Below are 11955 nucleotides of genomic sequence, written 5' to 3' on the forward strand. Positions count from 1 at the left end.
CCATTTACTCCAATAATAACCCCGTCACGGCGAAACATGACGCCGTGAAGCACAATCTAACTGGAGAACCGGGGACCCTCTCCGCGAACGGGTTTTTCTCCCTAATTTAATGCTTTCTTTTAATGACATCGTTAACATTTCTCAACAAAAACACGAAAGTATCACTGATAATTCAACAATAAAATCGCTTCATGTTGTGGCCATCACACAGTGTTTTCCAAACTGATTCACGATCTGAAAGTGCGCAGATTTAACGTACATAATCCTTCGTTAGGTTTATTATTTTCATTTCACACGTAAAACACATTTATAGATTCATTCACCACTCCTGCTAGTTTTGGATGCGCTCGGCTCCAACCAATCAGACCAATTTACGCAGACGCACTAATCCCGTAACTGCACACTACCCATAATCCTCAACCGCCGTCACTATGGAAATGAAGATGACAACAGCTTGGTGCTACCCGTTATTCCTTTATTTACTCTAAAATAATAACCAGCGATAATACGAAATTAAACTGGCCCAGTGTTTAATTATGTAATTAAAAAATGCAAATTGTAGTATTTTATTTTTTACAAATTGCAATATTTATCTACAGCGCGCCTTTAGCGACACGTCAACAGATCTTAAGCAAGGCGATTGGATGGTTTTTACTGCAATGCATCTTGGGAGTCGTAGTAAATGTATCTTTCAACTCACGGTCCTGCAGCGAAGTTTTCGACTGGACACGAGGCAGATCCTAGCTAAGTAAGTTGTGATAAACTGTGGGTAATTTGCATGTTCACTGAAATATTAATTTCAGTGATATTAAACTGATATTAAACTTGAAATGTTTTCACAGAGCAGTCTGTGTACCAAGAGAACTACTTCTGCAAAAGTTTATTTAAATTTTTTTGTGATGTATTCTCATGTGTAAGACACTTGCTTGGCCACCCAGCTAATGTTAGTACTGCTCTATTTTAGCAATGTATCTTTTCTGTAATCAATTCAGGGTTTTTTTTAACCCTATTCACGTAATTAACTCAATATTAATGACTTTAATCTCGTAATTGATTTTTTTTCTAAATATGGTGTAATACTGCCTCGTAATATATAAGTTATTTCTTTGGTCATAAATTATTTTTGTAATCGTTTCACCAAAACAGACCTGAAATAATCCCTACATGTTCCATTTTCATTTGCAGAAATGACAAAGCCAAAAACCAAACCATGCCCTTCCTGTCAGGCCCCAAACACCTGCAACAGGAAGACATGCAGTGGATGCCTGGGCAGCCTGAACCTAAAGGAGGGATTGAAAAATAAACAAGAACAGTTTAAAAACAGTAACTGGGCTGCCTCTGTTAAAAAAAACAGAAATGCGAGCAGGGTGGTTAATTCAGCCCAGTTGTCAGTAAGTTTAAAAGTTCTGATCTAATAAGTGGTTGGTCTGGTAGACAATTCTTTATTAATCACAGTTGTCAATGTTTTCTTGTATATCATGAAGTAAGAAACTAACAAGACATGTATATACACATAAAATATTAATTTATAAAAGAGCATAAATAAAAAAGTTATTCACATCAGAATAACATCATCACACTAAAGACATCCAACTAGAAAAAACTTGTTAAAAACTATTTTTATTCAAGCTACTTCTGATTTTTAATTTAATCGGCTATTAACTGAGAGACAAAACATTTCAAGATGGATTTTATCATACATTTACAGGTTTGGTCACCATAAATACTTTTTAACTATCGACAACAATAAAACAACAAAGATGTGAAACTTAAAGGTTTGTTATACATCAGTTTGCTTACATGAAAGACTGGTTGCATGTTTTTCTTTGTTGTTCTTGCAGGTTTCAAAGCTACATGCCCTGGGCTACCAACCAATTCTGTTTCTTGGACAGTTTGACCGTAAGGGCCGTATAGTAGGGGACGTGATCACTCAGATCGAACCAGCGGAAGGTGCTGCACGTGACATCCTCATGAAGATGAGGAAGCTTTATGAACACCTTCTGAGAAGTAAGATATGCTTTGTCCATTATCTGTAACCAGGTGTCCTTATCAGGTAGCCTATCCTAGCTGTCTTTGGGTGATACTCATGGTACACCCTAGATAAGAAGGCAGATCATCACGGGGTACATAGAGACAAACAAGATGGTGAGGATGAGGATAGTTAACAGTCACCAGCTATTCTGTTCTACTCTACTCTATTCTGTTCTATTCTATTATTCAGCCAAGGTTCAGACCAGTAACCTTCTTGCTGTGAGGTGACAGCTGCCCTACATGTCCTGTTGCTAACATGAAAATAGTGTTATATCTGCCTTATTACCTCCCCATGTGTCGGTCACATCACCAAAGCTAGCCATACTGAACCTCTGGTGTTACCCACCTGAACAATTTTGTATGCGTGTGTGTGTATAGTATGGTCTTTCACACTCATGTATATACAAATGTAATTTTAAAAATCTTCACGAAAACCAGACCTGATAATTCTCTTCGAGACTTTCTAGTATAACAAATGTTATAATGTTACCAATATGAACACCAAGATTCTTAAATAATTTATATACTTCTTAAGAGGTTACCTGATTACCTCCCTGAGGTAGTTAGCATCACCATTGTACAAAACTCCTAAGTCACAGTACTAGCTTGAAGTGTCAAATGTTATTCACTACAAAGTCAGGAAAGTAGTGTCATCAGAGGAAAAAGTCATTATCTATCTGGATTTATAGTCACACTCATTAATTTATTAATGTACAATGTAGAAAAGCACTACAGATGTCACACTACCCTAGAGGGCACTTGTACTGAATTATTTGGGTCAGTGAGTGTGCGAGATGACTTATTTGATGCCAATATTTACCAGTTGTATCTTTAGTAAAAACTTAACTGAAAACATGCAAATCACTACTTATTATGTGTTTATGTGTACTGTACATTTTTTCAACCCATTTTAATGAATGTTTAATATTTAAAATTTTTCAGAATTACAAGCTTCACCTCCTGCTAAAAGTTCTACACCAGCAGCTGGACCATCCTCTGCTGACAGTGTCGATGCTGGACCAGTCCCAGACCCAGAGGCTCTAAACGAGGAATTTATTCTTCATTTAGAGCCTGTACCAACATCTTCCCTCTGTCAGCCTCCTGCATCCTCCTCTTCATCTCTGCTTCCTCCTGCATCCTCCTCTCCATCTCTGCTTCCTCCTGCATCCTCCTCTCCATCTCTGCTTCCTCCTGCATATTCCTCTCTGTCTCTGCTTCCTCCTGCATCCTCCTCTCCATCTCTGCTTCCTCCTGCATCCTCCTCTCCATCTCTGCTTCCTCCTGCATCCTCCTCTTCATCTCTGCTTTCTCCTGCATCCTCCTCTCCATCTCTGCTTCATCCTGCATCCTCCTCTCCATCTCTGCTTCCTCCTGCATCCTCCTCTCCATCTCTGCTTCCTCCTGCATCCTCCTCTTCATCTCTGCTTTCTCCTGCATCCTCCTCTCCATCTCCACATCCTGCATCTCCCTCAATTTCTACGGTGTACACCTCGGATGTCCCAAACAAAAAAAGGACAAGGAAAGGTTAGACATTATGGTATTGTAAATGTACGAAACACATGACATGTTCGTTAAGTTTGTTAAGATTTCTTTTTCTTAATTTTTGCATTTTTTCCAGTTTTACAGAACTCATGTAAATATTTCATTTGTTATTTTTCAGAATGCCGAAAACACCGTACACAGAAGATTTTCAAATATGAAGAGATAGTAGACAGGAGAGTTGTAAATGTAAGTAATTTAGCCTGCTGTTGTGCAGATTTGTTTGCGTCTTTGGACTTCCCGGATTTGAACTGTGCCTGACTGAATATCCATAAGCTTTTGTATTTGATGAATCTACACTAATTCAGCCACTGAGTCAGGATTTCACTCCAAATAGGACATTAAATAAGAACAGACCACCTGATACGACCTGGTCATGCTGCCTTCCTGATGTTTACGTTCTTTAAAGTCCTCCTGACATCATGCTCAGAAGGAGTGATTGATGTGGAGGTGCTCCTTCCCATTCAGTAACATCTGCTTCAGTTAGTTTTGCTTGTGAGCCACAATGTAAGCAGTGTTGCTTTGCTGACATGCACTCGATGCTGGCAGTACAAGCATTGTAGTGGTTCTTATGTTTTTGTAAACTAATTGTATAATATATTGAGCCATTCAATAGTACACAAATGTTTATAAGCTCCTTTTTGTATGCAACTTGCATGTCTTTCTTAATTAATTGTTTGTTTATATCATGTTTTTCAGGAAAAAGAAGAAGTTAAAGTCAAGTGGAAGCCTTGCTCAACATGGTATGTAGTAACAACTTTGTTGGACGGGAACAGACATTCATATTGTTGATAAATAGTTATCAACTCAATTTGAATTCATGTATTTGGACTAAAGTAAATTGGGAGCTTTTAGCTATCGAGCTCCTCTTCTGTGAGGAGCTTGATAGCTGTCCACCTCCAAAGTCCATTATGAGTTTTGGAGGTGGACATGGTCAACACTTTTAAGAGTAGGCATAAGACTTTACTTCTTTATAGAGCTTATAGTTAGGGCTGGTTCAGCTCAGCCCTTAGTTATGCTGTAATAGGACCAGACTGCTGGGGGTTAGTGTCCCCCCCCTCTCTCTCTGTCTCTTTCAGGGTTATGCAGGCTCAGTATTGGTTGAAGATGCAGTCACGTCTCCTTTTACTGAAAACTCTCCCCCTCTCCCTCACCACCATCTGTAAACATACATGTCTCAGTAATGCAGTTCATGCATGTTACTAACTAAACTTCTTCCCTGGAGTTTCTGTGCTCTCTCATCCAGCAGGTTCCAATGGATCGTGGCTGCTGCTGTGGTCCTGCTTGACATCTACTACATATATTAATACTCTCTGACTTGATTTGATTAATTTATATTACAATGAAGGTGTATAAAGCATGACATGAATATAGAAGATATTTCATCCTAAAAAATTGTCATATGTCACAACCTAAATTGTCCTATTTTGTGTGTGGTTGTCGTTGTTGTTTGTTATGTTTTTCTCCTGACAGTGGCAAAGTGTGGGATGACACATGGGAACCTGCGCAGTTTTACACACAGTAAACCAGGCACCACAGGTGGCAGAGATCACACAGTTCACAGCTTGCAGTTCAGCATAAAAGTTCAAAATAAAATATTTACTATACATTTCAACCAGTGTCAGTCTCTGTTTCACTCTCTAATTGTGGCTCAAGTACCTAACATATTCATGAATCTGATCGATCAATAATATCTTCCCTGCACTCGACATCTCATAGTTTTACATATCAGCCAACATTGTTGTCTACATGCTCATAAATATAGAAGTGACTTGCTTATTATAACATATTACAAGGTAAAGTAATACTGCACTGCACGTATAGTAAGTAACACCTACTGTGTATGGGAGCCTAAAGCAAAGTTAACTGCACCAGTACCAGCTTCAGAACATATTGTATATTATATGTTTCTACCTTTTTGTAATATGTCATGTTTAGATGCAGTGACAATTGCACATTTGGAGTTGTGGTCATATGTGGTCTTTATATACAGGGTATTAAAAAAAATTGACATTTTTTGCTATTTTTCTTGTTTGTTTGCACAATATTATTGTGTACATATTACATATGTAACATTATTGTTAATATTATTATTAGATATCAAAGATACAATTTGATTGAGGGTTTTCCTGTCATAATTTCAATAAAAATGCAATTACACACGTAAACAATAGGATCAAAATAAACTTTTAAAAAGTCTGTTGATCAAATGCTGATTTTCAAAACATTCTAGAGGAAAACAGAGATAAAATAATCTGAACAGTAACAGTGATTGTGGATGATGATGGAGGCTTCAATGGATTATTCTGTTTCAATCAATAGGTTTGTATCTATGACAATAATTTGATAAGTTTAACAGGTTGGTTTAGGCCTGGCAATACAGCAAATATTCACAAACTTTTGTTTTTGAAGAATGTTTATCTTTTTTGGGATGAAGCTATCTGGCAAAATGAGACAACCCTTTTAACCTAATCTTTATGTCTTTTTTGTGGCTATGATACTGGATTTTGGTTTGATGCATATGCAGGTTACAGCTGGGGAATGGCAGTATGTTGTGGATTGATTTGGCATGTTCAACCACTGTTACACCAAACTCTCTCACTTATAACATGATAAAGGCCTCTTACTCAGTGTCATGGATTTTCTATACTTTTGGGGACACAGGGCCAAAGTCTGAGGCAATAAGTCAGATCAAAGAAGGCAATGATTCTAAAATGGGAGTTTACTTATGTCATTATATATATCCAGGAATATGTGCCAGAGGATAGTTGTCATGAAATCAATATTAAATCAAAGTATTCCTTAATTACCACAGCTGACACGAGTTCTCCATAGCTGCCTGCTGTCTCAGGATCTGTCTCCAAAAAGGACCAGGGAGCGCTAACATGTTATGTTCTAAACTGATGAAGAAAATGCACATTAAACATAGTATAAACTTACTGAGTGAAGTAATGTCAAGAGGATTCCTTTAGCTCCTATTGGGTTGGTTCCTTGATCAATGCAATACAGAATCATTAATCTGGTTTTATGTAATGTCCTCAAAACATGTCAAAATGAGGCTCACTAGTCTGTGTGGCCTCCACATGCCTGTATGACCTCCCTACAACACCTGGGCATGCTCCTGATGAAGTGGCAGATGCTCTCCTGATGGATCTCCTCCCAGACTCCAGGACTAAAGCATCTGCCCACTCCTGGACATTTTGTGGTGCAGTTGGTGGATGGAGCGAGACATAATGTCCCAGATGTCCTCAATTGGATTCAGTTCTGGGGAATGGGCGGGCCAGTCCACAGCATCAATGCCTTCGTCTTGCAGGAACTGCTGACACACTCCAGCCACATGAGGTCTAGGATTGTCTTGCATTAGGAGGAACCCGGGGCCAACCGCACCAGCATATGGTCTCACAAGGGGTCTGAGGATCTCATCTCAGTACCTAATGGCAGTCAGGCTACCTCTGCCGAACACATGGAGGGCTGTGCTGCTCCCCAAAGAAATGCCACCCCACACCAAAACTGACCCACTGCCAAACTCATGCTGGAGGATGTTGCAGGAAGCAGAAGGTTCTCCACGGCGTCTCCAGACTGTCACAAGTGCTCAGTGTGAACCTGCTTTCATCTGTGAGGAGCACAGGGCGCCAGTGGCAAAGTTGCCAATCTTTGTGTTGTCTGGCAAATGCCAAACATACGGCACTGTGTTGGGCTGTAAGCACAACCCCACCTGTGGACGTCGGGCCCTCATACCACCCTCATGGAGTCCATTTCTGACCGTTTGAGCGGACGTGCACATTTGTGGCCTGCTGGAGGTCATTTTGCACAGCTCTGGCCTTTCTTTCCTACCCCACAGTACCTTCCCTTACCATTTGTTTCCTACTCTTTTACTTCTTCTTTGATGACGGTTGTCTTTCTAGATAAGCAATTTCATTTGCTCTGGGGCGAGTCAATGGCTCGGGTGCATTCTGGGACTGTCAGTTCACCAGTGTGCTGGCATGCTTCTTAACAAACACACCACTACAGCAAACATCTCAGTTGTACTTGTTGATTTCTTCGACAAAACACTGAACAAAAAATTTACTTGTGAGTGTGCTGCCTGGTGCTTTTAAATTTTGTGATTATTTGAGCAGCCCAGAAAGCATCCCATAAATTAAATTATGTTATCGTATCTGAACATGTACACTAGTCATTAAATTAGATGGGAAATAATGATTCAGGGTAAACAACTGCACCAAGGAAATTCCATTTTTCTTCTCAAAATGTAAAATGTCTGTTGAAAAATCACATTGAACAGAGATGTGATTAACTTTTTATTTTACCAAACATAACATCAATGATGACACAATCAGTCTTCATCAGAAGTGCTCAAATCACTCTCAGTGGCATCGTCTGGAATGTCCTCCTCCTCCTCCGAGTCCATTTCCAGGAGTGGTTGGTGGCTGAGGATTCTCTTGTACATGTCCTTTACTTTGAGCATTTCAGCTTTCAGTTCACTTTGTTTTTTTAAAACCAGGCTACAGAGTCCCTTCTGTGCATCCTCCGACATGCCAACAAAGGAGGCTGTAAAAAGAACAAAACAAATAAATATGAGAAAAGTAAAAAAAACAAACAAAAAAAAACCTCACCTCATAAACACAATGAATTAGGATGCTGTAATTAAACATTTTTTTAAAAGGGAGAAGGCAGTGTTAGCTAGCAATCTAGATATAGGTAAAAGATCCAGTAAGACTTTAGCATCTGCTCTTATTTTCAATCGATTCATCAAAAAATTAATAAATAAATAAAGTGCTTACAGTCTGAGGAGATTGTCCCCAACACCACAGAACGCATTCGCAACACTGTCCAGTGATGCTGCATCTCCCTGCAGAGCATCATCTCCTCCTCTCTCAGGCGCCTCACAGCCATCACCTTCTCAAAGACCATTCTCTTTGTCCGGAGGTCAGCAGCAGCTACAGTTTAACAACATCAGATGGGAAAACATAGCAGCATATTATGATTCAAGAACAAAACATTCAACTACTGCTCAGATACTGGGAGCTTGTTTAAAAAGGATATTTATAAATCAAGAGCTTACGTTCACTTGTGCTCTGCCAGGGCCAAATATCGGTCTGCATGAGGGCATCACTGGATACGATTTGCTTTGTTGGTTCAGCGAGCTTGTTGTAGTTGTCAACAGCAGCCGCCAAGCGTTTCTTCTCAACTAAGATGACCTTGCGAATTCTGTGTCGCCTCTTGTTGCTATCTGTAAATAATCATAAAAAATTCACACCTTCACATAATGTATATAGTTTCATTTTAATCTACACTCATCAATTTGTTTGCTAGAACAAATCACATCCAGCTTAAACAAACCTGGATCTGATTTGATTCTGTTTACAAAGTAGCTGCACAAGCTGTACAAACTGAGCATCAAACGGTCCGTTTCAAAGAAACTGGGACGTACCATTTTGTCTGTAAAGACTTTGTGTTCGCACTCTGATGATGACGACAAGCTCCTCTATTCGTGCCTGCAACGCTCCAAGGCTGCCATCAGTTTGATCACTTTCTAAGTGAGAGGAATATTAATCAGAATACAGGATGAGTAACAGTCACCAAACTACAGTGGACTCTGTAATCACTGACTTGATGACATTCATTATAAGACATCTGGAGCCTTCATGTGCTGCTATCTCATGATAATCATGAGATAACAAGTATGTTGGTGTTCAGGTTTATAAAACCAACTAGTACGACATCATTTCAACCCAGGTTCTATCCAATTTGATGAAACGCAACAACTCTGCCATAAATTTGCTTTTCCAAGGCTTATTTTTCATTGTTTGTTGACACTGTCAGAAAGATCTTAACTCTAAGTTCTTTAATGAGGCCATGGTGGGTCCTATTGTTATACATGAGTGCATTATATTGAGACTCACCTTCAGCCCATTTCTGCACATCGGCCACCCATTGCTGCAGTGTGTCGTCATCCACACCCAGCTCATTTCTGGTCGCATTCAGGCTCTCCACTTGTTCTCTAAGGATCCTTATGATCTAAGAATGCATTCATAAATGTCATTCATATTGACATTAAAAGAGTACTGGTGTTTTCCCCCCATTACCACACACATTAAAATGGGTGTTGAAAAAATGACCTTTAGATATCGCTGGCTCAAAGTGCGGCCCAGTTGTTCCATTTTCCTTTTGTTCCACCCCAAAGCCAGGAGGGTCAGCATGTCTGTTTGCCCTGCATTTCAGTTAGTATACAAATTAGAATTAATGAGCAGGAGACTGAGTGGAATCTCAGACACGGACACACACCTGCTTTAGACATGTACTTCGTTGTGATGGCCGCCCTAGACAGGAAACTGTTTACTTGTTCCACCTCTTCTCCAACTGTTGAACCGGCCCCATCCTGAAACGCACCTCCCCATTTGATCTATAGAAAGGAGGTCACAATACATGACTGCTGAATTCATTCAACCTTATAACAAAATGTCTCAAACTAATCCAAAACTACAAGCTGCAGTATACCTCGCATTTCCAAGTGTGAGCCTTTGCATGCATGACGGAGAGAAAAGGACGCATTGACAAGAGGTTCCTCAGCTCAGGGCACTGCTGAGCCACCTTGGTTAAATAGGGGAAATATTTACAGGCCACATCGGAGCAAAGGAATGTAATATGTCCTGGGATGCTAGCTGCCAACTTCCTCTGGAGAAAAAGGGGGTAAGCAAAGATCTCCCCTCGAAACATGTTCAATGCAGCTAAGAGGACTCCGTGGCGACAAACAGCTATTTCCATGCCCTCCTCATCCAACTTCCCAGTGGACTTTTTGGACGACTCCTTTGCTGCAGTCCAAGATGAAGATCCGCACAACCCTTTCCCCGGGACCTATACACTCAAAGATTTTAACATAAAAGACATGACATGATTAAGCCCTATCAGGGACAAACTTTTTAAAACAAACGCATAACAATTAGCTGAATTAGCCTCGAGTCACACAAGACCTCAGATCTCCCCAGGACAGCACTGATAACACAAAATAAAAATCATGTTGTTTTTTTTAAATACACATGGTGACAAAATTAAGTACACATTAAGATAAAGTAAAGTAAACAGTATTACGACAACACCAAGAGAAAAATAAAAAAAATATCGACCCATCCATATATGTCTACACACACACACACACACACACACACACACACACACACACACACACACACACACACACACACACACGTATGTGTATATGGTTACGGCATTAACGTCATTTTAACAAGATTAACGCTAACAGCACTAATATATATATGTGTATCTTACATGATTTGTGTGTCTCTAGATGTATTTCACAAACTCAGCAACTTCCTCATCTTTTTCAATGAAGACACCTTCAAAGTTCCCCTGCTCTGAAGTGCTGAACGAACACAGTGACAGTTGTTTGAAAAGAAACATTAAAATACATTTTTCTACAAATCCATATTTGACTTATGTACACAATGCATAACGTACCTTGCATTAGACTGAAAGCGATAAAGCTTGCGGTTTCCATCAACTGAGACGGCAAGCATGTCTGGAGTGCAGGCAGGGCAGCTAAAGCATGGCTCCTTGCACATCTTGTCCACCTCAAACTTTACAGCACTCCACTCCAAGAAACTTTTACTGAAGGCATCAGCTGATATTCGGCCATTCTTTTACATAGAGGACATACAACAGAATATTCAAGGACAGTCATCATAAACATTGATTTGCACAATTTCCTTAAACTTAGCAAATTTAGAAACTCACCCTTCCAAAATGGGCTGTTCGTTCATCCAGCATTTTGACAAATGCCTTAAGTGACATCCCTGGTGCAGCCTTCTTAATGTCATAGAAAGACTGAAAGACATCCATTGAAAACAGGGTGCAGAAATTTAAGGTGCCAGGCCAATATCCACTACCCAGGATGTCCTTAACTGAGGGGGACCACATTAGGCCACAGCTGGTGCAGCTCACCACTGGCAGTGCAAGGTTATAACGGCCTTTAGAAAGGATAAGGATAAAATCAGTCATGGCTCAAAGCATTCATTTTTTTCATGTTGTTTTCAAATCGGTCTGGTAAATCCAAATGACCTTTGACAGGTGCCCACATATACTGCGGGCCGAGGGTAATTAAAACCAAGATAGCAATGCACAATTTGCAATAAAACCTCCAAACACATCTATTGTATATGTAGTGTGTGACAAAAGGGCAACTTACCATTTATGGTTACAAGAGCCACAATTGCGCCGGGTGAAACCTCAACGTTACCTGCTGGGCAGTCACACACATGGTCTGGCCTTTGCACAGGCAACAGCCGAACTAACATTAAAACACACAATATATATAAAAAGAATTAGAAATTAACTGATACACAATAAATATACAATAACAGCACCCAC

General features: G+C 39.8%; 2 protein-coding genes and 1 pseudogene across 5 annotated transcripts in view; 1 reads left to right on the forward strand and 2 right to left on the reverse strand.

Annotated features, from left to right (window-relative positions):
* The first annotated feature begins 570 nt into the window (after positions 1–570).
* On the forward strand, positions 571–5104 carry LOC146661536 (uncharacterized). 2 transcript variants are annotated; one of them, XM_085417729.1, is made up of 4 exons: positions 571–748; positions 1186–1391; positions 1842–2007; positions 2974–3560. In XM_085417729.1, the coding sequence occupies exons 2-4, from the start codon at positions 1188–1190 to the stop codon at positions 3558–3560; spliced, it is 957 nt and encodes a 318-aa protein (XP_085273855.1). In that variant the 5' UTR covers positions 571–748; positions 1186–1187. The 2 variants fall into 2 exon arrangements, with proteins under 2 accessions (XP_085273855.1, XP_085273857.1); XM_085417731.1 differs by lacking the exons at positions 571–748; positions 1186–1391 and adding exons at positions 3692–3759; positions 4270–5104 and having other exon boundaries at positions 1845–2007; positions 2974–3555.
* Positions 5105–7863: 2759 nt separating this feature from the next.
* LOC146661537 (uncharacterized) lies at positions 7864–9729 on the reverse strand. 2 transcript variants are annotated; one of them, XM_085418042.1, is made up of 6 exons: positions 9690–9729; positions 9474–9588; positions 9002–9099; positions 8633–8800; positions 8352–8507; positions 7864–8118 (listed from the first exon to the last, which is right to left on the reverse strand). In XM_085418042.1, exons 4-6 carry the CDS (start codon positions 8670–8672, stop codon positions 7904–7906), a joined length of 411 nt encoding a protein of 136 aa, XP_085274168.1. In that variant the 5' UTR covers positions 8673–8800; positions 9002–9099; positions 9474–9588; positions 9690–9729; the 3' UTR covers positions 7864–7903. The 2 variants fall into 2 exon arrangements, with proteins under 2 accessions (XP_085274168.1, XP_085274167.1); XM_085418041.1 differs by having other exon boundaries at positions 9002–9103; positions 9690–9723.
* A 34-nt stretch (positions 9730–9763) lies between these two features.
* Positions 9764–11955, reverse strand: part of LOC146661538 (uncharacterized) — a 91870-nt pseudogene continuing 89678 nt past the window's right edge. Inside the window, exons 9-14 of the transcript XR_014913425.1 lie at positions 11774–11875; positions 11323–11555; positions 11047–11225; positions 10858–10951; positions 10069–10425; positions 9764–9973 (exon numbers count right to left, since the gene is read on the reverse strand). The product of XR_014913425.1 is annotated as an uncharacterized LOC146661538 (transcript). The remainder of the gene's footprint in view (positions 9974–10068; positions 10426–10857; positions 10952–11046; positions 11226–11322; positions 11556–11773; positions 11876–11955) is intronic.

Source organism: Rhamphochromis longiceps, linkage group LG9 (genome assembly GCF_057381845.1).
Source record: "Rhamphochromis longiceps isolate RC_006_pf linkage group LG9, R_longiceps_female_GT1.1, whole genome shotgun sequence".
In the NCBI taxonomy this organism is placed as follows: Eukaryota; Metazoa; Chordata; class Actinopteri; order Cichliformes; family Cichlidae; genus Rhamphochromis; species Rhamphochromis longiceps.